At 51.4% G+C, this 20083-nt stretch overlaps 1 protein-coding gene across 4 annotated transcripts; it reads right to left on the minus strand.

The window, feature by feature from the left end:
• Positions 1–1831: 1831 nt before the first annotated feature.
• HSH2D (hematopoietic SH2 domain containing) lies at positions 1832–17770 on the minus strand. 4 transcript variants are annotated; one of them, XM_033196794.1, is made up of 6 exons: positions 17622–17770; positions 12520–12671; positions 8752–8841; positions 6982–7147; positions 5885–5977; positions 1832–3186 (listed from the first exon to the last, which is right to left on the minus strand). In XM_033196794.1, exons 2-6 carry the CDS (start codon positions 12642–12644, stop codon positions 2602–2604), a joined length of 1059 nt encoding a protein of 352 aa, XP_033052685.1. In that variant the 5' UTR covers positions 12645–12671; positions 17622–17770; the 3' UTR covers positions 1832–2601. The 4 variants fall into 4 exon arrangements, with proteins under 4 accessions (XP_033052685.1, XP_033052686.1, XP_033052688.1 ...); XM_033196795.1 differs by having other exon boundaries at positions 12595–12671; positions 17622–17764; XM_033196797.1 differs by having other exon boundaries at positions 6986–7147; positions 17622–17764.
• Positions 17771–20083: the final 2313 nt, after the last annotated feature.

Below are 20083 nucleotides of genomic sequence, written 5' to 3' on the forward strand. Positions count from 1 at the left end.
AAAAATACAAAAATTAGCTGGGTGTGGTGGTGCATGCCTGTAGTCCCAGCTATTTGCGAGGCTGAGGTGGGAGGATTGCTTGAGCCCAGGAGAGGGAAGTTGTAGTGATTGGAGATCGTGCTACTGTACTCCAGCCTGGGCAACAGAGCGAGACTCTGCCAAAAAAAAAAAAAAAAAAAAGGAGCCAGGCACAGTGGCTCATGCCTGTAATCCCAGCACTTCAGGAGGCTGAGATGGGCAGATCCCCTGAGCCCGGAATTCGAGACCAGCATGGGCAGCATGGCGAAACCCTGTCTCTACCAAAAATACAAAAATTAACTGGATGTGGTGGTGCATGCCTGTAGTCCCAACTACTCAGGAGGCTGAGGCAGGAGAATCGATTGAACCAGGAGGCAGAGGTTGCAGTGAACCGAGATCGAACCACTGCACTTCAGCCTGGGCAACAGACTAAGACTCTGTCTCAAAAAAAAAAAAAAAAGAAAAAAGAAAAAGAAAAAAAAAACACCTACTGTGCACCAAAGCCCCAGGTTTTACATGCATTCTGCTGGTTCATCCTGAAGAGGGACTGCTCTTCTCATTCTCCAAGTAAGAAAGTAGGCCCAGAGATGTCTAGACTTGCCAAAGGTCACACAGCCCCACAACTTAGGATTCCCTCCACCATCATGGCCCTGTGACGCCTTCTCCGTCCCCAGCCTTTTTTTTTTTTTGAGATAGAGTCTTGCTCTGTCACCCAGGCTGGAGTGCAGTGGCTTGGTCTCGGCTCACTACAACCTCTGCCTCCCAGTTTCAAGCAATTCTCCTGCCTCAGCCTCCTTAGTAGCTGGGATTACAGGCATGAGCCACCACGCCTGGCCAATTTTTGTAGTTTTTAGTAGAGATGGGGTTTCACCATGTTGGCCAGGCTGGTCTTGAACTCCTGACCTCAGGTGATCCACCTGCCTTGTCCCCCCAAAGTGCTGGGATTACAGGCGTGAGCCACTGCACCCGGTCAGCTTTTTTTCTTTTCTTTTCTTTTTTGAGACAAGGTCTCTCTCTGTTGCTCAGGCTGAAGTGGGGTGATCATGACTCACTGCAGCCTTGAACTCCTGGGCTCAGATGATCCTCCCATCTCAGCCTCCCAAAGAGCTGAGACTACAGGCGTGTGCCATTACACCTGGCTCAGTTTCTGAATTTTTGTAGATATGAGGCCTTGTCATGTTGCCCAGGCTGGTCTTGAAATCCCGGGCTTGAGCGATACTCCCACCTCAGCCTCCTGAAGTGCTGGGGGATTACAGGCATGAGCCACCACACATGGCTACCTCTTCCCTTTTTTTATTTTTTTTGAGACGGGGTCTTCGTTCTGTCGCCCAGGCTGGAGTGCAGTGGTGCAATCTTGGCTCACTGCAAGCTCCGCCTCGTGAGTTCACGCCATCCTCCTGCCTCAGCCTCCCTAGTAGCTGGGACTACAGGCGCCCGCCACCACACCCGGCTAACTTTTTGTATTTTTAGTAGAGACGGGGTTTCACTGTGTTAGCCAGGATGGTCTGGACCTCATGATCCACCCGCCTCGGCCTCCCAAAGTGCTGGGATTACAGGTGTGAGCCACCACGCCTGGCTGCCTCTTCCCTTTTTAAAGGTAAAAGGCTCATGTGCTTCTCCTGAAACCTACACTGATGATGTCCAAGCACCTACTGCATACCAAGCCCTCAACACATCTCATCTCCTTCATCTGCATGAAAACCCCAGGAGGAAGGCATGAACAGCCACGGGTGCCACTGGGGACACACTTGGAATTGAGCCTGGACGCGGCTCCGGTTGCTGAGAGACCCTGCAGCGTGCTTTTATTTTTTGTATTTCATTTTTATTTATTTATTTATTTATTGAGATGGAGTCTCACCCTGTCATCCAGGCTGCACTGCAGTGATGCGATCTTGGCTCACTGCAACCACTGCCTCCTGGGTTCAAGTGATTCTCCTGCCTCAGGCTCCCAAGTAGCTGGGATTATAGGCATGTGCCATCACGTCCAGGTAATTTTTGAATTTTTTAATATAGATGGGGTTTCACCATGTTGGCCAGGCTGGTCTCGAACTCCTGGCCTCAAGCAATCTGCCTGTCTTGGCCCCTCAAAGTGCTGGGACTACAGGCATGAGCCACTGCGCCCGGCCAGGAGTGTGCTTTTAGACAACGGAACAAGCAGATGCTGTGGAAAAAGGGCTCAGATTCACCTGGCTTCAAATCCTGGTGCTGACCGCCATAGCTCTGTGGCCTTGGTCACACCTCTTATCCTCTCTGAACCTCAGTCTCTTCTTCAAAACATGGAGGGTGACGCTACCTGAGGGGCCTGCTCTCAGGCGTAAAATAATGAATAGAGGGTCTGGCACGGGGGCTGATGCACAGGAGGCACCCCGAACCATCAGCGTCACTCTGATGATTATTGCTAAAATAACCAGCTCACCCCACGGGTGACTGCAGGAACAGACCCCAAAAACATCTTCATTCCGTTTCCTGGGTTCCCGAAGACTCCCGGATGCCATGGTGTGGGGCCATGGAAGAAATGTTAGGACATTCAGGAGTGTGGCAGCCCCTGGTAGCAAGAGTACAGAGCCAGGGTGGACCTGTTCTCTAGCAGTACCCAGGGGCAAAGGGTGGCGGCTGTTGGTACTCCTCCGGGAGCTGGTCGTTCTCAGGCTCTGCCAAGCCCTGGTGCTCTGGTGTGGACTCCTGGGAGGATAGAGCTCTCATTACCATTTGGTGCCAACTCCTGTCCCCTGCGGTCACCTCACTGTAGCTGGCGGACCTCTCGGCCTTCCTGGTGGGGATCTTTCTGTCTTTTGGTGCCTGGGACTGTGAGGGGCTTTTGGGAGATGTGACCACACAGGGATCCGGGTGGACTCTGTCCCCCGAAGTGGGATCTCTTGAGTGATCTTGGCTGCCTTTTCCGGTCCCAGGGCCTGAGATCACCGTGGCTCTCCGGACATCCAAGATTGACGGCAAGCTCACAGTGGCGAGGTGGCTTTTCAGCTGCTGCCGGACCCTCTGGCCTCTCTGGGGGAGCATTTTGAGGCTCCTCCAGAGTTTCTGGCGGGTCTCTCCAAGAGGGGCTTTTGGGGGGCAGGAGGAAGTGGCTTCCTCGGTGTTTACTCTGCTCATCTCTGATGGCGGCTTCCTTTCCTTTGATTGGTGATGCAGGACTGGCTTTGGGGAGGCCTGAAAACAAGACTGGGTGAGGCCTGGGGCAGGTCGCCCACCAACGTACCGCATCTGTCCCAGAAATTGGAGCCTGGGTTCCACCCAGACACCCTGGGGCTGAGAAACGTCCCCGTGTGAACCCCCAAACCTGATCCCATGCCCTGTCTTTCTTGTCTCAGTAAATGGCTTCACTATCTCCCCAGGGGTTGGCAAACTTGTTCTTCTCCTTTTTTTTTTTTTTTTTTTTGAGATGGAGTTTCACTGTGTCGCCCAATCTGGAGTGCAGTGGTGCAATCTCAGCTCACTGCAACCTCCACCTCCTGGGTTCAAGCGATTCTCCTGCCTCCCGAGTAGCTGGAACTACAAGTACACCACCATGCCTGGCTAATTTTTGTATTTTTAGTAGAGACATGGTTTCTCTATGTTGGCCCCGGTGGTCTTGAACTCCTGATCTCAGGTGATCCACCCACCTCGGCCTCCCAAAGTGCTGGGATTACAGGCGCGAGCCACCGCGCCCGGCCTGGCAAACTTCCTTTACAAAGAGTCAGAGAGTAAATATTTCAGCTTTGCAGGCTGTACCATCTGTCTCAATTACTTAGCTCTGCTGGTATAGGGGATGCCAGAGATCACATGTCAACCGATGAGCGTGCCTGGCTTCTAATATAGCTTTATTTATAAACATGGAAATGTGAATTTTATCTGATTTTCAAAGGTTATGAAATAACTATCTCTACAAAAATGTGGGGCCAGGGTGATAGCTCACGCCTGTAATCCCAGTGCTGTGGGAGGCTGAGGCAGGAGGATTGCTTGAGGCCAGGAGTTTGGGACCAGCCTGGGCAGTGTAGTGAGACCCCGTCTCTAAAAATTTTTTTTTGTTTTTGACAGGGTCTTGCTCTGTCACCCAGGCTGGAGTGCAGTTGTGCAGTCATGGCTCACTGCAGCCTCGACCTCCCAGGCTCCAGCAATCCTCCCACCTCAGCCCCTCGAGTAGCTGACTACAGGCGTGTGCCACCATGCCTGGCTAATTTTTTAATATTTTGTGGAGACAGGGTCTTGCTATGTTGCCCAGGCTGGTCTCAAAGTCCTGGCCTCAAGCAATCCTCTCGCCTCATCCTCCCAAAGCACTGGGATTATAGGTGTGAGCCACTGCGCAGACCAAATATCCATGTTTCTCTCCACACCTGGGCTCTCACTTTCATCCCTCCCACCTTGACACTATCCCCCATCCCCACCTCACTTCCTCCTTCTTTCCATCTCCACCAGTACCCCGGATAGCCCCTTCTGCAGCCAGTAGCCACAGGAAACATTTAAAACCACCAGTCCCGGCCAGGTGTGGTAGCTCACGCCTATAATCCCAGCACTTTGGGAGGCCGAGGTGGGTAGATCGTGAGGTCAGGGGTTTGAGACCAGTCTGGCCAACATGGTGAAACCCTGTCTCTACTAAAAATACCAAAATTAGCACGTACCTGTAGTCCCAGCTACTCGGGAGGCTGAGGCGGGAGAATCGCTTGAACCCGGGAGGCGGAGGTTGCAGCGAGCCTAGACTGTGCCCCATTGCACTCTAGCCTGGTCCACAAGGCAAGACTCCGTCTCAAAAAAAAAGTCCTCCCATGCGTACACTCTCCTATGGCTCCTCCCTGGTGCAACTGGAATAGAATCCCAGCTCCTCACCTTGGCCCCAAGGACCTGCACTACTGGCTCCTGCTGACCCCGGGGCTTCAACTTTTGACACTCTTTCACTAACCCCACTCCATCTATATGCTGGGTTTTGTTGTTCTGTTTTCCAAACACACCAAGCCCCAGGACTTTTGCAAGTGCCATTCCCTCCGCCTGGAATATCCTCCCTGTGTCTGTGTGTATGACTGGCTCCTCCTCACCTTGCAGATATCAGCTATATGCCACCTCCTCTAGGAAGCCTTCCCTGACTGCCTTCCCCCACTTGCACCCCCTACTTCCACTGATGTCCATAGCACCAGCCTGTTTCATTTGTACCACTGTCATAACTTCCCCTGCTGGGTAGGGGGCTTGGAGAGCACTTAGGCTTCCACCTAGGGGTGCCTAAAGGTCTCCCAAACCCCAAGATGCTGTGATACATTCATTCATCCACTCCACAGATTCCTTAGTTAAGCACCTTCAATATGGCAGGTCCTCTCAGAGGGGTGGGAGAAGCAAAGGCAAACAAGCCAGATGGAGTCTCCAGTCTCTCAGAGCTCACAGTCTGATGGGGGAGGCAGTCAGGGAGCATGTACACCCATAAGTAAATAGGATTTGGGGAAACATTTTTGGGAAGTCCGCTGCACTGAATAAACAGGGTAATGTGAAGGAGAAGGCAGGTGTTGCTTTAGGTCTGGAGCCTGGGGAAGGAGGCACTTGAAGGAGAAATGAATGAAGACATAGGAAATCTAGGGGCAGGGCACACAGTTTGTGCAAAGGACCTGAGGTGGGACTGGCACATGCAGAGACCCCGAGGCTAGCTTGGTGTGTCTGAACAACAGACGGTATGGCAGCGGGGCTGGCGCTGGGTAGGCAGAAAGAGGAACTGAGATTTTAGTTTGAATTTTAATCTCTGTGTTGGAAAATCACTGGAAAGGTTTAAAGCACCAAGCTGTAGGATCTCCTTCTCATTCTAGAAGGAGCCTCCTCTGGCAGCTGTTGATGGCCTCTGCTCCTGCCCCTCAGCCAGGTGAGAGGTGCCTGCCTCCTGTCATATACATACCTCCTCAGGTGCAGACACCGGGCAGGCAGCTTCCTCCGCCACTGCGTTGGAGTAGAGGAAGAGATCCTCGTAATCCACATTTGCCGGATCCTTCTGCAGGACGGAAGGGGCCTGTAGCTCAGCACGAGGGCGGGGGAAAGGTCCGGCACGGACCCTGGAAGGCAGGTCTCAGGGACCATCCCTTGAATAACAGTTTCTTAGTACCTAGGCCACGCCCACTAAGCTTTATGAGAAAATATGCGCCACCCACAGCCATTTCTTAGGGGTTGGGACACACCCACTGAGCCTTCTAAAGAAAGATGCCCCGCCCATAGCAGTTTCTTGCGAGCTAGGCCACACCCACTGAGCCTTCTAAGGAAAGATGCCCCACCCACCACACTTTCTTGGGAGCTAGGCCAGGCCCACTGAGCCCTATAAGGAAAGATGTCCTGCCCATAACAGTTTATTGGGAGCTAGGCCACACCCACTGAGCCTTCTAAGGAAAGATACCCCTGCTACAGCAGTTTCTTAGGGGCTAGGCCACGCCCACTGGGTCCTCTAAGGAAACATGCCCTGCCCACAGCAGTTTATTGGGAGCCCAATAAACTGCTGTGGTCCTCTAAGGAAACATGCCCTGCCCACAGCAGTTTATTGGGAGCCCGGCACCCACTGAGCCTTTTAAGGAAAGATGCTCCACCCATAGCAGTTTACTGGGAGCCAGACCACGCCCACTGAGCCTTCTAAGGAAAGTGTGTTGGGAGCCAGACCACGCCCACTGAGCCTTCTAAGGAAAGTGTATTGGGAGCCAGACCACGCCCACTGAGCTTTCTAAGGAAAGATGCCATTCCTTCAGATGAGCCAAGATGATACCTGGCACATGAACCCTTATAAAAAATCAGCCTGTTGACATGGGTCTGGAGGGCGGAGCCATGGGGAAGCAGGAACCACAGGGAGACGGCTGTGGGGGACAGAGGGACTATGAGGGGTGGGGCCGGAGGGGCCGGGGACCATGAGAGTGACAGAATCAAGAGAAGCTGATGGGGGCGTGGGAAACAAAGGGGTCTGGGGGACTTGGCCCCAAGGAGATGGCTGTGAACCTTGTGGGCCCCCGCCCTCACCTGCCTGCAGGGCTGTGTCAGCAGCTCCCTGCGCGGCTCAATTGGATTCTGCTGGTGGAAGGTGACCAGGGCGTCCAGTGAGGTGTGGGCCACCTTCTCCCCGGGGATTATGAAAGTCCCATCATCCAAGAGCTTCACCATGAAATGGCAGCAGCTGCTTTGGGCTCTGCGGAGACACTGAGGGAGCTGGGACATCCTACTCTCCCTCATCCCTGCCCCAAGTCCCTCCGCCCAGCCCTCGGGCTGGCAGCATCACTGCTACAGCCAGACTACCCCAGGTTCCCATGCAGGCTTCTTCACTGACTAGCCATGCAACACCCAGCAGGTTACTAACCTTGCTGTGCCTCAGTTTCCCCCATTTATAACACAGGAGTACAAAGGCTGACCTCAGATAAAACATGCTACTACAGACAAAAGCTTAACTTATTGCCTGGCTAGGGGTAAGTGATCAATAGAAATGATAATGAAAGCTGGGCATGGTGGCTCACGCCTGTAATCCCAACACTTTGGGAGGCTGAGGCGGGCGGATTACTCGAGGCCAGGAGTTGCAGACCAGCCTGGCCAACATGGTGAAACCTGGTCTCTCCTAAAAATACAAAAATTAGCCAGGTGTGGTGGCATGTTACAGGCGGAGAAAATGGGGGTTGTGACCAACTCAGTATACCACTGGAGACTATCTGAGTAAACGGAAAACTGTTCTCATGAAAGCAGGATGTTGGAAAACTGACAACTGTGTTTGCTGCCAGAAGGCGTGCTGAGGGCAGTCACGCCCCAAGCACAGTGTTCCGTGTGGTTAACTATAGGCACGTCTGAAGCCTGTTGTACAAAGAAAGCAATTATGTGTACCTGTGAAAAATCAAGCAGCTGACCAACTGTTACCTCTCCCTTCCTGCTCTTTCTATCTAATAAATACGAAGGGCTGTGGAAGCTCAAAGCTGCCTTTGCTCACTAGAAGCAAGGAGTCCCCTGACCCGTACTTTTAAAACAGATTTTTTGTCTTTGTCTTCATTTCTACATCTACCCCCTTCATTCACTCCCATAGGAACCGACAGTAACAGTGGCAGGCGCCTGTAATCCCAGCTACTGGGGGGGCCGAGGCAGGAGAATCGCTTGAACTCAGGAGGTGGAAGTTGCAGTGAGCTGAGATCATGCCACTGTACTCCAGCCTGGGTGACAGCACGAGACTCTGTCTCAAAAAGGAAAGCAAAAAGAAAGCTCCAACCGAAGGCTGTGTGCCTGGCACACAGCAAGTGCTGAATAAATGCTCAGTTAACCAATGAATGTATATTAATGGCTCTCTATGTGCTGACTGTATCTCAGTTAATCCTCACATGAACACTCTGAATTAAAGTGTGACACTCCTTTACTGAAGGCACAGAGAGGTTGAGTAACTTGTCTAAGGTCACACAGCATGTAATGGCAGAGCTGAGCCTTGGATAAGTTTTTCCCACTGTGGGTAACTCTGTAATTGAGCCATTGGGTTTTTCTTCCTTTGGCCTGGAATCCTCTGGATTTGTTTGGCTTTCAGGTCTTAAGGAGCTGGGCTTCCCTGGGTTTCCCTAACACACAGTCAGGGAATCACCAATTAGATTGTGAGGGGTGGAGGGAGAGAAGCTGCCAATCTTGGGTCCCTAGCAGCTCCCATTCTCAGACCCACAGCCTCAGTTACTGCTGCTTTCTGAGAAGCTATGACATGAAGCACCCCTTGCCCCCTCCAAGGAAACCCCAGAGCCCACCTGCCCCTGCCCTGGCCCCCGGCCCAGGCCTTACTTGTAGGAGAGTGTGTAGCCCACGTGGCTGTGACTGACCCTGATGAGAAAGGATCCCAGTGGCTGTGACTCCAGCAAGTCCTCAGCATCCCTGGAAGGGCATACACAGAAAGAAAATGACACAGTCCAGCCACCCCACATACCAGTTAAACTCCTGGGGCCATGGGGTCATTCATGGAGAAGGCTGGTAGTTTTCATTTTCTTTTTTTCCTTTTTTTTTTTTCAGACAGAGTCTCGCTCTGTCGCCCAGGCTGCAGTGCCTTGGCGCGATCTCGGCTCACTGCAAGCTCTGCCTCCCAGGTTCACGCCATTCTCCTGCCTCAGCCTCTCAAGTAGCTGGGACTACAGGTGCCCGCCACCACGCCTGGCTAGTTTTTTTGTATATTTTAGTAGAGACGGGGTTTCACCGTGTTAGCCAGGACAGTCTCGATCTCCTGATCTCGTGATCCGCCCACCTCGGCCTCCCAAAGTGCTGGGATTACAGGTGCAAGCCACTGTGCCCGGCCTCTTTTTTCCTTTTTTTTTTTTTTTTAATTTTTTGAGACAGAGTCTCGCTCTGTTGCCCAGGCTGAGTGCAATGGTGCGATCTTGGCTTGCTGCAGCCTCAACCTCCTGGGTTCAAGTGATTCTTCTTGCCTTAGCCTCCCAAGTAGCTGGGATTACAGGCACCCGCCACCATGCCCAGCTATTTTTTTTTTATTTTTAGTAGAGACAGGGTTTCACCATGTTGGCCAGGCTGGTCTCAAACCCCTGTCCTCAAGTGATCCACCTGCCTCAGCCTCCCAAAGTGCTGGGATTACAGGCATGAGCCACTGCACCCGGCCTGTTTTCTAAATGAACAAACACCCCAAACCCATCGGGTTTTTTTGTTTGTTTGCTTGCTTTTCAGTTGTTGTACACCTTGGGCTATTCAGGGATTAGGGATGTTCCCCCCAAGGAGCTAGGAAGCATCTGATGACCTTGATCTCAGGCCAGACCTCCTCCCATCTCCCACAGCCCCTTCCCAATGCCTGGAATGCCCCGATTAAGGCACCTTTGGGTGGATCAAGGTGTCACAAGTAACAAAGAAGGACCCGTATACTCAGATGCATTTCAGTGCAAAACCCAGCTCTACTGTCCATCAGCTGTGTGACCTCAGGCAATCGTCTCTCTCTGTCAGCTTCCTCAAGGGGAAGGTAAACCCCACTTCCAAGGCTGCTGTGAGAAGAGAAAGAACCTGCAACATAAGTAAGCATGACAGCTGCTACCTGGTAAGTACTCCCAAAATATTTGCTGTTATCATTATTATTATTCTCTCTCGCTCTTTTTTTTTTTTTTTTTTGAGACGGAGTTTTGCTCTTGTTGCCCAGGCTGGAGTGCAATGATGCGATCTTGGCTCACTGCAACCTGTGCCTCTCCGGTTCAAGCTATCTCTTGCCTCAGCCTCCCAAGTAACTGGGATTACAAGTACCCGCAACCACGCCCAGCTAATGTTTTGCATTTTTAGTAGAGATGGGGTTTCACCATGTTGGCCAGGCTGGTCTCGAACTCGTGACCTCTGGTGATCCGCCCGCCTCGGCCTCCCAAAGTGCTGGGATTACAGGCGTGAGCCACTGCTCTCGGTCTATTTTCTAGATGATTACCATTATTATCTGGAGTTCACAGAGAGGAAGGCGGCCTTCCGTGGGACAAGCTGGTCCTGCATTATTCAATACAGAGGTCACTGGCCTTTTGTACTGATTTCCAAAACAGCACAAAAAAGGAATATATGCTGTTTGATGAATCGTTTTTTGTTTTTGAGACAGGGTCTTGCTCTATCACTCAGGCTGGAGTGCAGAGGTGCAATCATAGCTCACTGAAACCTTGATTTCCTGGGCTCAAGAGATCCTCTCACCTCAGCCTCCTCAGTACACAGAACCACAGGCATGTGCCACACACCCAGCTAATTTTTTTAGTTTTTTTTTTTTTTTTTTGAGTTGGAGTCTCGCTCTGTCACCCAGGCTGGAGTGCAGTGGCACGATATCGGCTCACTGCAGCCTCTGCCTCCAGGGTTCCAGCAAGTCTTCTGCCTCAGTCACCCGAATAGATGGGATTACAGGTACGCGCCACTATGCCTGGTTAATTTTTTTTTTTTTTTTGAGACAGAGTTTTGCTCTTGTTGCTCAGGCTGCAGTGCAATGGCACGATCTCAGCTCACTGCAACCTCCGCCTCCTGGATTCAAGTGATTCTCCTGCCTCAGCCTCCTGAGTAGCTGGGATTACAGACATGCGCCACCATGCTTGGCTAATTTTGTATTTTTAGTAGACACAAAGTTTCACCATGTTGTCCAGGCTGGTCTTGAACTCCTGACCTCAGTTGATCTGCCTGCCTCAGCCTCCCAAAGTGCTGGAATTACAAGTATGAGCCACCGTGCCCGGCCTAAAATTCCTTTTAGAGATGGAGTCTCACTATGTTGTCCAGACCAGCCTTGAACTCCTGGGCTCAAGCGATCCTCCTGCTTCAGCATTCCGAGTAGCTGGGATTAAAGATAAGTGCCACTGCACCCAGCTGCTTCTTTTAATATAGCTACTAAATTTTGTTTAAAATTGCAGTGTGCAACACATGTTATATTTTTGTTAGACAGCAAGGCCCCAGAGCTCAGAAACCGTGACCAACACTACTTCCTCTCTGTGGCCTTCACAGAATTTTCTCAAGTTCCTGCATGCAGAGGGTGGCAATAAATATTTGTTCCTCCATTTAGTTAGAGCCAGGCACACATCCTCAGAGCTCACAGTCTGAGGTAGAAAGGGCACATTAGGGCCAGGCACAGTGGCTCATGCCTGTAATCCCAGCACTTTGGGAGGCCAAGGCGGGCAGATCACTTGAGGTCAGGAGTTCGAGACTAGCCTGGCCACCGTGGTGAAACCCCGTCTCTACTAAAAATACAAATATTAGCTGGGCATGGTGGTGCATGCCTGTAGTCCCAGCTACTCATGAGGCAGGAGGATTGCTTGAACTCAGGAGGTGGAGGCTACAGTGAGCTGAGATCGCGCCACTGCACTCCAGCCTGGGCAACAGGAGCAGAACTCTATCAAAAAAAAAAAAAAAAAAAAGAAAGAAAGAAAAAGAAAAAAAAAGAAAGGGCACATTGGTTGTACCTTCATGGGTTGAGAGCAGCTGCTTGGGGTATAGTGTTCAGAAAGATTCTAGCCGGGCGCGGTGGCTCACGCCTGTAACCCCAGCATTTTGGGAGGCCGAGGCGGGTGGATCACTTGAGGCCAGGAGTTTGAGACCAGCCTGGCCAACATGGTGAAACCCTATCTCTACTATAAACACAAAAATTAGCCAGGCTTGGTGGCACGTGCCTGTAATCCCAGCTACTCGGGAGGCTGAGGTGGAAGAATCGCTTGAACCCGGGAGGCAGAGGTTGCAGTGAGCCAAGATTGCGCCTCTGCACTCCAGCCTGGGTGACAGAGTGAGACGGTGTCTCAAAAAGAAAGAAAGAAAGAAAGATTCTGAGGCTGCATCCTGCCTGGCCTGGGCGAGCTGTGGGGTGCCGCCAGGTCCCTGGCAGTGCTGGCCTGTTGGCCACTTGTATCGAGAAAGCTGAGAGAGAGTAACTTGCCCTAGGTCACACAGTGAGCCCACACAGGTGGCAGGATTCAAGCCTGGGAGCCTGGAGCTCATTTTACACTCTTGCCACACTGAGCTGAGCCAAGTCCAGAATTCTGCAGTTAAAAGCTGCCCAGGGTAGGGACAGACAAGGAAAGAGTGGGGAGGGCAGGGTGGAGGGTGTGGGTGTGTCCTCACTCTCTTGAGATTGCACCATGGAACCACTCGGGGACCCCGTCTTGGGCCAGCTGGCCCACCTGGGTGTGCACGAACCAGTCCAGCCGTGGGGGTAGCAGTGGGGGCGGCTTCCTGGCCTCTGTCATAGCTTCCTGGGGTTGGGGGAAGGTCACCTGGGTAGAGAAGGGAGGGAAGACAAGAATCAAGCTGATGCACCTCTTATCTCTGCTCTGTTCTTGAAGCTTATGGTGCCTCCTCCTTTGAGAAGTTCTGCAGGGTGGACAGAGCAACGGACTTAAAACTGGCTTGTGGCCAGGTGTCATGGCTCACACGGGTAATCCCAGCACTTTGGGAGGCCAAGGTGGGAGGATTGCTTGAGCCCAGGAGTTCTAGACCAGCCTGGGCAACATAGTGAGACCCCCATCTCTACAAAAAATTTTAAAATTTGGCCAGGTGCAGTGGCTCACGCCTGTAATCTCAGCACTTTGGGAAGCTAAGGTGGGTGGATCACCTGAGGTCAGGAGTTTGAGACCAGCCTGGCCAACATGGTGAAATCCATCTCTACTAACAATACAAAAACTAGCTAGGCGTGGTGGTGGGCACCTGTAATCCCAGCTACTCCAAAGGCTGAGGCAGGAGAATCGCTTGAACCTGGTGGGGCAGAGGTTGCAGTGAGCCAAGATGGCGCCACTGTACTCCAGCCTGGGCGACAGAGTGAGACTCCTTCTCAAAAAAATAAATAAGTAAATAAATAAATAAAATAAATTTAAAAATTAGCTGGGTGTGGTGGCGCACGCCTGTAGTCCCAGCTACTCGGGAGGCTGAGGTGGGAGGATCCCTGGAGCTCGGAAGGATGTGGCTGCAGCGAGCCATGGTTGTGCCACTGCACTCCAGTCTGGGGAACAGAGCAAGACTACGTTTCAAAAACAACAAAAAAACTGGCTTGTGTGGCCTGGCGTGGTGGCTCATACCTGTAATCCTAGCACTTTGGGAGGCCGAGGCAGGTGGATCACCTGAGGTCAGGAGTTCAAGACCAGCTGGGCCACGTGGTGAAACCCTGTCACCACAAAAATGCAAAAATTAGCCGGGCACAGCAGCACGTGCCTATAATCCCAACTACTTGGGAGGCTGAGGCACAAGAATCACTTGAGGTTGAGGTGGAAGAATCGCTTGAACCCGAGAGACAGAGGCTGCAGTGAGCTGAGATTGCACCGCTGCACTCCAACCTGGGCAACAGAGTGAGACTCCGTCTCAAAAAAAAAAAACAACAAAAAAACTGGCTTGTGTTTTTTGGGCACCTACTATGTGCCTGATAGTTTTTACACATTCATTCATTGGCTCATCCTCAAAGTCCTTCAAGGACTTTTCCTTTTATTCTTCTTATGCCACTGTGTTTTTTTCTTTTTTTTGAGACAGGGTCTCACTCTGTTACCCAGGCTGGAATGCAGTGGCTCCATCTTGGTTCACTGCAGCCTCGACCTTCTTCCCTCAAGTGATTCTCCCACCTCAGTCCCTCAAGTAGCTGGGACCACAGGCATGTGCCACCATGCCTGGCTAATTTTTGTATTTTTGTAGAGATGGGGTTTCACCTTGCTGCCCACATTGGTCTCAAACTCCTGGACTCAAGCAATCCGCCTGTGTCAGTTTTCCAAAGTGCTTGGATTACAGGCATGAGCCATTGTGCCCAGGCTCTTATGCCATTATTGCAAGGACTAGAAAGTTCCTTTTATAAATAAATGTTTCAAAATTTAAGAATAGAGTATTTAGAGCTGAGTGTGGTGGTTCACGCCTGTAATCCCAGCACTTTGGGAGGCTGAGGCAGGTGGATCACCTGAGGTCAGGAGTTCGAGATCAGCCTGGCCAACATGGTGAGAGCTGTCTCTACGAAAAATACAAAAAATTAGCCAGACATGGTTGGTGGGTGCCTGTAATCCCAGCTACTCAGGAGGTTGAGGCAGGAGAATCGCTAGAACCCAGGAGGCGGAGGTTGAAGTGAGCCGAGATCACGCCACTGCACTCCAGCCTGAGGGACAGAGTGAGACACCGTCTCAACAAAAAAGAAAAAAAGAATAGAGTATTTAAATATTAAGTAAATATCAATGCCCCCGGAGGAATGAGGAAATGGCAAGTGAATGAAAGAAACAGCTGACCCAATGGTGGTGCCTCTTTCTTTCTCTCTCTCTCTCTCTCTCTCTGTCTCACAGGGTTTCCCTCTGTTCCCGAGGCTAGAGTGTGCAATGCTGCCATCACAGCTCACACTCATTGCAGCCTCAACCTCTCAGGTTCAAGCAATCCTCCCACCTCAACCTCCCAAGTAGTTGGGACTACAGGCATGCATTACCATGCCTGGCTAATTTTGAAAAAATTTTTTGTAGAGACAGGGTCTTGCTCTGTTGTCCAGGCTGGCCTCGAACTCCTTGGCTCAAGCAGTCCTAACACCTCAGCCTCCCAACATACTGGGATTACAGGCACCAGCCACCGTGCCTGGCTGCCTTGGTTTCATTAAACACCAGAGAAATGTGGCTGCGGACAGTCACTTCTGCCACCAATGTCACCACACATTGTAGCCACTCATGGCACACCTACGATATGTCAGATGCATCATTAATTCACACACTTTCTTGACAATTTTAAGCAAGCAGTACCACAGGACTTTGTGTACCAATGACAGAGCTGGAGAAAGAAAGCAGCACCGTTTTGCAGAACAGTATTAAGTGAGTATAAAACAAGCCAAAGGATTGTATCTTGCTAGATAGTTCCTTTGGACCCCTCTTGCTCACCCTTAATTCTTTTTTTTTTTTTTTTTTTTTGAGATGGAGTCTCGTTCTGTCGCCCAGGCTGGAGTGCAGCGGTGCCATCTCAACTCACTGCAACTTCCGCCTCCCAGGTTCAAGTGATTCTCCTGCCTTAGCCTCTTGAATAGCTGGGATTACAGGCATGTGCCACCACGCCTGGCTCATTTTTGTATTTTTAGCAGAGATGGAGTTTCACCATGTTGGCCAGGCTGGTCTCCAACTCCTGACCTCAAGTGATCCACCCGCCTTGGCCTCCCAAAGTGCTGGGATTACAGGCGTGAGCCACTGCGCCCGGCTGCTCATCCTAAATTCTGTCCTTAAACCGGAGCTCACTCCCTCCACCCATTGGCCCCATCTAATGTTTCAATATCTCAAAAGATCTTTTTACCGGGCTGTTTCTATGAGGAGGCAGGGCCTGTTGACCAATGGCAGTCAATATTGACTTTCTCCAGCTGGATGTCAAGCATAACCTCTGGGGTATGGCCCAGAGGAATTCTGGGGCAACCAAAATTAAACAACTGTATTAAGAAATGTTTAATAAAGCAGGGTGACAAAGCGATTAAGAGCCTGGAATTGGAGGTTGGGTGCAGAGACTCACACCTGTAATGCCGGCACTGTTGGAGCCTGAGGCAGGTGGATCACCTGAGGCCAGGAGTTTGAGACTAGCCTGGCCAACATGGTGAAACCCCATCTCTAATAAAAATATAAACATTATCTGGGCAAGGTAGCTCATGCCTGTAATCCCAGCTACTCAGGAGGCTGAGGCAGGAGAATTGCATGAACCTGGGAGGTGGAGGTTGCAGTGAGCTGAGATTGAGCCACTGCACTCCAACCTGGGCAACAGAGCAAGACTCCATCTCTAAATAAATAAATAAATAAATAATAAAAATACAAAAATTACGGTGGCATGTGCCTGTAGTCTCAGCTACTTGGGAGGCTGAGACAAGAGAGTCACTTGAACCCGGGAGGCAGAGGTTGCAGTGAACCGAGATCGCACCACTGCACTCCAGCCTGAGCAACACAGCGAAACTCCGTCTCACAAAAAAAAAAAAAAAAAAAACAAAAAACCCCATCACCACCACCAACAAAAAAAGAGCCTGAGCCAGGCGTGGTGGCTCATGCCTGTAATCCCAGCACTTTGGGAGGCTGAGGCGGGCGGATCACAAGGTCAGGAGATCAAGATCATCCTAGGTAACACGGTGAAACCCTGTCTCTACTAAAAATAAAAAAAACTAGCCAGGCGTGGTGGCGGGTGCCTGTAGTCCCAGCTATTAGGGAGGCTGCGGCAGGAGAATGGGGTGAACCCAGGAGGCGGAGCTTGCCGTGAGCCGAGATGGAGCCACTGCACTCCAGCCTGGGCGACAGAGCGAGACTCCGTCTCAAAAAAAAAAAAAAAAAAAGAGCCTGGAATTCGACCCGACTCAGACAGCCTGGGTTCAAACCCTAGCTCCCCCACTTCGCCGCTGTGTGACCTCAGATAATTCACTTAACCGCTCTCTGTGCCTGTATTTCTGTTTTTAATTTGGGGATAATGATATTTACCTAGGAAAGTTTAGCTGGCACTGTATATATATATAGAGAGAGATATATAATATTCATGAATCCAGTTGTGACCTAGCATGGGGTAATGTTTATAGGCTTATTCTTTTTTTTTTTTTTTACTTGGAAGAACTCCTATTTATCTTTCAAAATCCAGTAAAAATGTTCCCTCCTCCAGGCAGCTTTCCTGCATCTCCCTCCAGACAAAGCCCTGGCACCCCTCTCTGTCCCCAGTGTTCCCCTGCTGTTCCTCTCTCTGGTCCAGCCATGACTCCATGGAGCTAGAGTGTCTTTATCTTGCTCTGTCTCCACCAGCCTGAGGGTCTCCTAGGTGATCAGGGCTTAGGGCTAGGTTCTTGAGTTGTTGCTTTTTGCTCTGCGCTGGCCCGGCACAGGGGAGGGTGCACGGGTCTTTGCTGATGAACAGATATCTAGTGATGAAAGACCTCATGCTCATATTCAAACTCCTGACCCTCGTCTGGGGGCCTCCTCTACTTCCTTGCTACCCACATTCCAGACCTAAAGGCATCCTTGCTCTCTCTCTCGCCTCTCCACAGCTGTGCTCATGCTGTTGTCCTGTTAAGACCCCTTTCCCCAACTCCAGCTCCATTTTCCAGTGGTCACCACACAAATACCCCCTCCTCCATGAAGCTCTCACCCATGCCCTCAGAGAATCCCTCCTGCCACCCCGGGCCCCACCAGCCCTGTCCCTCCTTCTGGCCTAGCCCAGCTCCCATGCTCTGTCTCCTCAAGGGCTGAGAGGAGGGCTGAGGTTCTTGGATCACATACCTGGGAAATCCGTGGATGGCCGAGGCCCTCGCTGTAGCTGTGCCAGTGCCTGCAGGGGCGTGGGTTTCGATTCAAGGTCTGCACGTCAATGGGGCGGGGCTGGCTGCCCCGAGGCAGTTCCTGTTTCTTCAAGCAGGTGAGCCCTGGGGGTGGAACAAGGACAGGCCAAGTCACCCCGTCTGCAGTCCAACAAAGCATCTGGTGCCACAGGCGCAGAGACAGCTTGCTCCCGCCTTGCCCCCAACAAGTTGTTATTGAGCACCTACTGTGTGCCGGCTCTTTGGACGACACACGGGTGACACGGAGACAGGTGCAGGCCCCCCCCCCCCCCACTCCTGGCATCTATAATCTATCAAGCAGTGAAGAGGAGTGAGACATCATTACAAAGGGGGAACAGAGGACGGGTGCAGTGGCTCACGCCTGCAATCCCAGCACTTTGACAGGCTGAGGTAGGCAGATCACTTGCGGTCAGGAGTTTGAGACCAGCCTCGCCAACATGGCAAAACCCCGTCTCTATTAAAATACAAAAATCAGCCAGGTGTGGTGGCGCGTGCCTGTAACCCCAGCTACTCAGGAGGCTGAGGCAAAAGAATCGCTTGAATTGGGAGGCAGAGGTTGCAGTGAGCTGAGATCGTGCCATTGCGCTCCAGCCTGGGCGACAGAGTGAGACTCCTTCTCAAAACAAAAACAAAAGTAACAAACGGGGAACAGAGGCCAGGGGCGGTGGCTCACGCCTGTCATCCCAGCACTTTGGGAGACCGAGGCGGGTGGATCATTTGAGGACAGGAGTTTGAGTACAGCCTGGCCAACATGGTGAAACCCGGTCTCTACTAAAAATACAAAAATTAGGCGTGGTGGCGGGTGCCTGTAATCCCAGCTACTCAGGAGGCTGATGCAAGAGAATCGCTTGGACCAGGGAGGCAGAGGCTGCAGTGTGCCGAGATCATGCCACTGCACTTTAGCCTGGGTGACAAAGGGAAACTCTGTGCCAAACAAACAAACAAACAAACACAAACAAAAAACAGCCAGATGTGGTGGCTCATGCCCGTAATCCCAGCACTTAGGAAGGCCAAGGCGGGCGGATCACCTGAGGTCAGCAGTTCACGACCAGCCTGACCAACATGGAGAAACCCCGTCTCTACTAAAAATACAAAATTAGCCGGGCATGGTGGCACATGCCTGTAATCCCAGCTACTCGGGAGGCTGAGGCAGGAGAATCGCTTAAACCTGGGAGACAAGGTTGCGGTAAGCTGAGATCACACCACTGCATTCCAGCCCGGGCAACAAGAGTGAAACTCCGTCTCAAACCAAACCAAACCAAACCAAACAAATGAAAAAAACAAAAACAAAAACAAAAAACAAAAAACCCCAAACAAACCAAAAAAACCCAAAGGGGAAACAGGAAGTGGGAACAGCAATTGCACAAAGGCCCAGAGGTGGCCTAACTGACCTGGAGGAAGGGGAATTTGAGGGTAAGTAGGAATCACCTTGATCTGGGGAGTGTGTGGTGCAGAAAGAGTGTATTTTTTGTAGAGATGGGGTCTTGCTATGTTGCCCAGGCTGGGGGAGGGAAGAGCAGGCACAAAGGCCTAGAAACTGAACTGAGCCTGGACAGCCTGGGGTCTCATGGCACGCTTAGGTCCACACCAGGACTTCCTCCATTACAAAATATTTAAAAATATTTTTATTAATTGATTAACTTATTTTAGAGACTGGGTTTCACTCTGTCACCCAGGCTAGAGTGCAGTGGTGTGGTCATAAGTCACTGCAGCCTTGAACTACTGGACTCAAGTGATCCTCCCGCCTCAGCCTCCCAAGTAGCTGGGACTACAGGCACGCACCTCCACACCTAGCTAATTAAAAAAATATTTTTTTAGAGATGGGGTCTTGCTGTGTTGCCCAGGCTGGTCTCAAACTCCTGGGGCTCAAGTGATCTACCCAGCTTGGTTCAAGCGATTCTCCTGCCTCAGCCTCCCAAGTAGCTGGGATTACAGGTGCCCACCAACACGCCTGGCTAACTTTTGTATTTTTAGTAGAGACAAGATTTCACTATGTTGGCCAGGCTGGTCTCAAACTCCTGACCTCAGGTGATCCACCTGCCTCAGCCTCCCTAAGTGCTGGGATTACAGGTGTGGGCCGCCGTGCCAGCTTAAAATTCTATTTTACAATTGCGTGGGCATGGTCAGGCGCGGTGGCTCAAGCCTGTAATCCCAGCACTTTGGGAGGCCGAGACGGGCGGATCACGAGGTCAGGAGATTGAGACCATCCTGGCTAACGCGGTGAAACCCCGTCTCTACTAAAAAATACAAAAAAAAAAAAAAACTAGCCAGTTGAGGTGGCAGGCACCTGTAGTCCCAGCTACTCGGGAGGCTGAGGCAGGAGAATGGCATAAACCCGGGAGGCGGAGCTTGCAGTGAGCTGAGATCCGGCCACTGCACTCCAGCCCGGGAGACAGAGCGAGA

Source organism: Trachypithecus francoisi, unplaced genomic scaffold (assembly GCF_009764315.1).
Source record: "Trachypithecus francoisi isolate TF-2019V2 unplaced genomic scaffold, Tfra_2.0 Lachesis_group5, whole genome shotgun sequence".
Taxonomy (NCBI): domain Eukaryota; kingdom Metazoa; phylum Chordata; class Mammalia; order Primates; family Cercopithecidae; genus Trachypithecus; species Trachypithecus francoisi.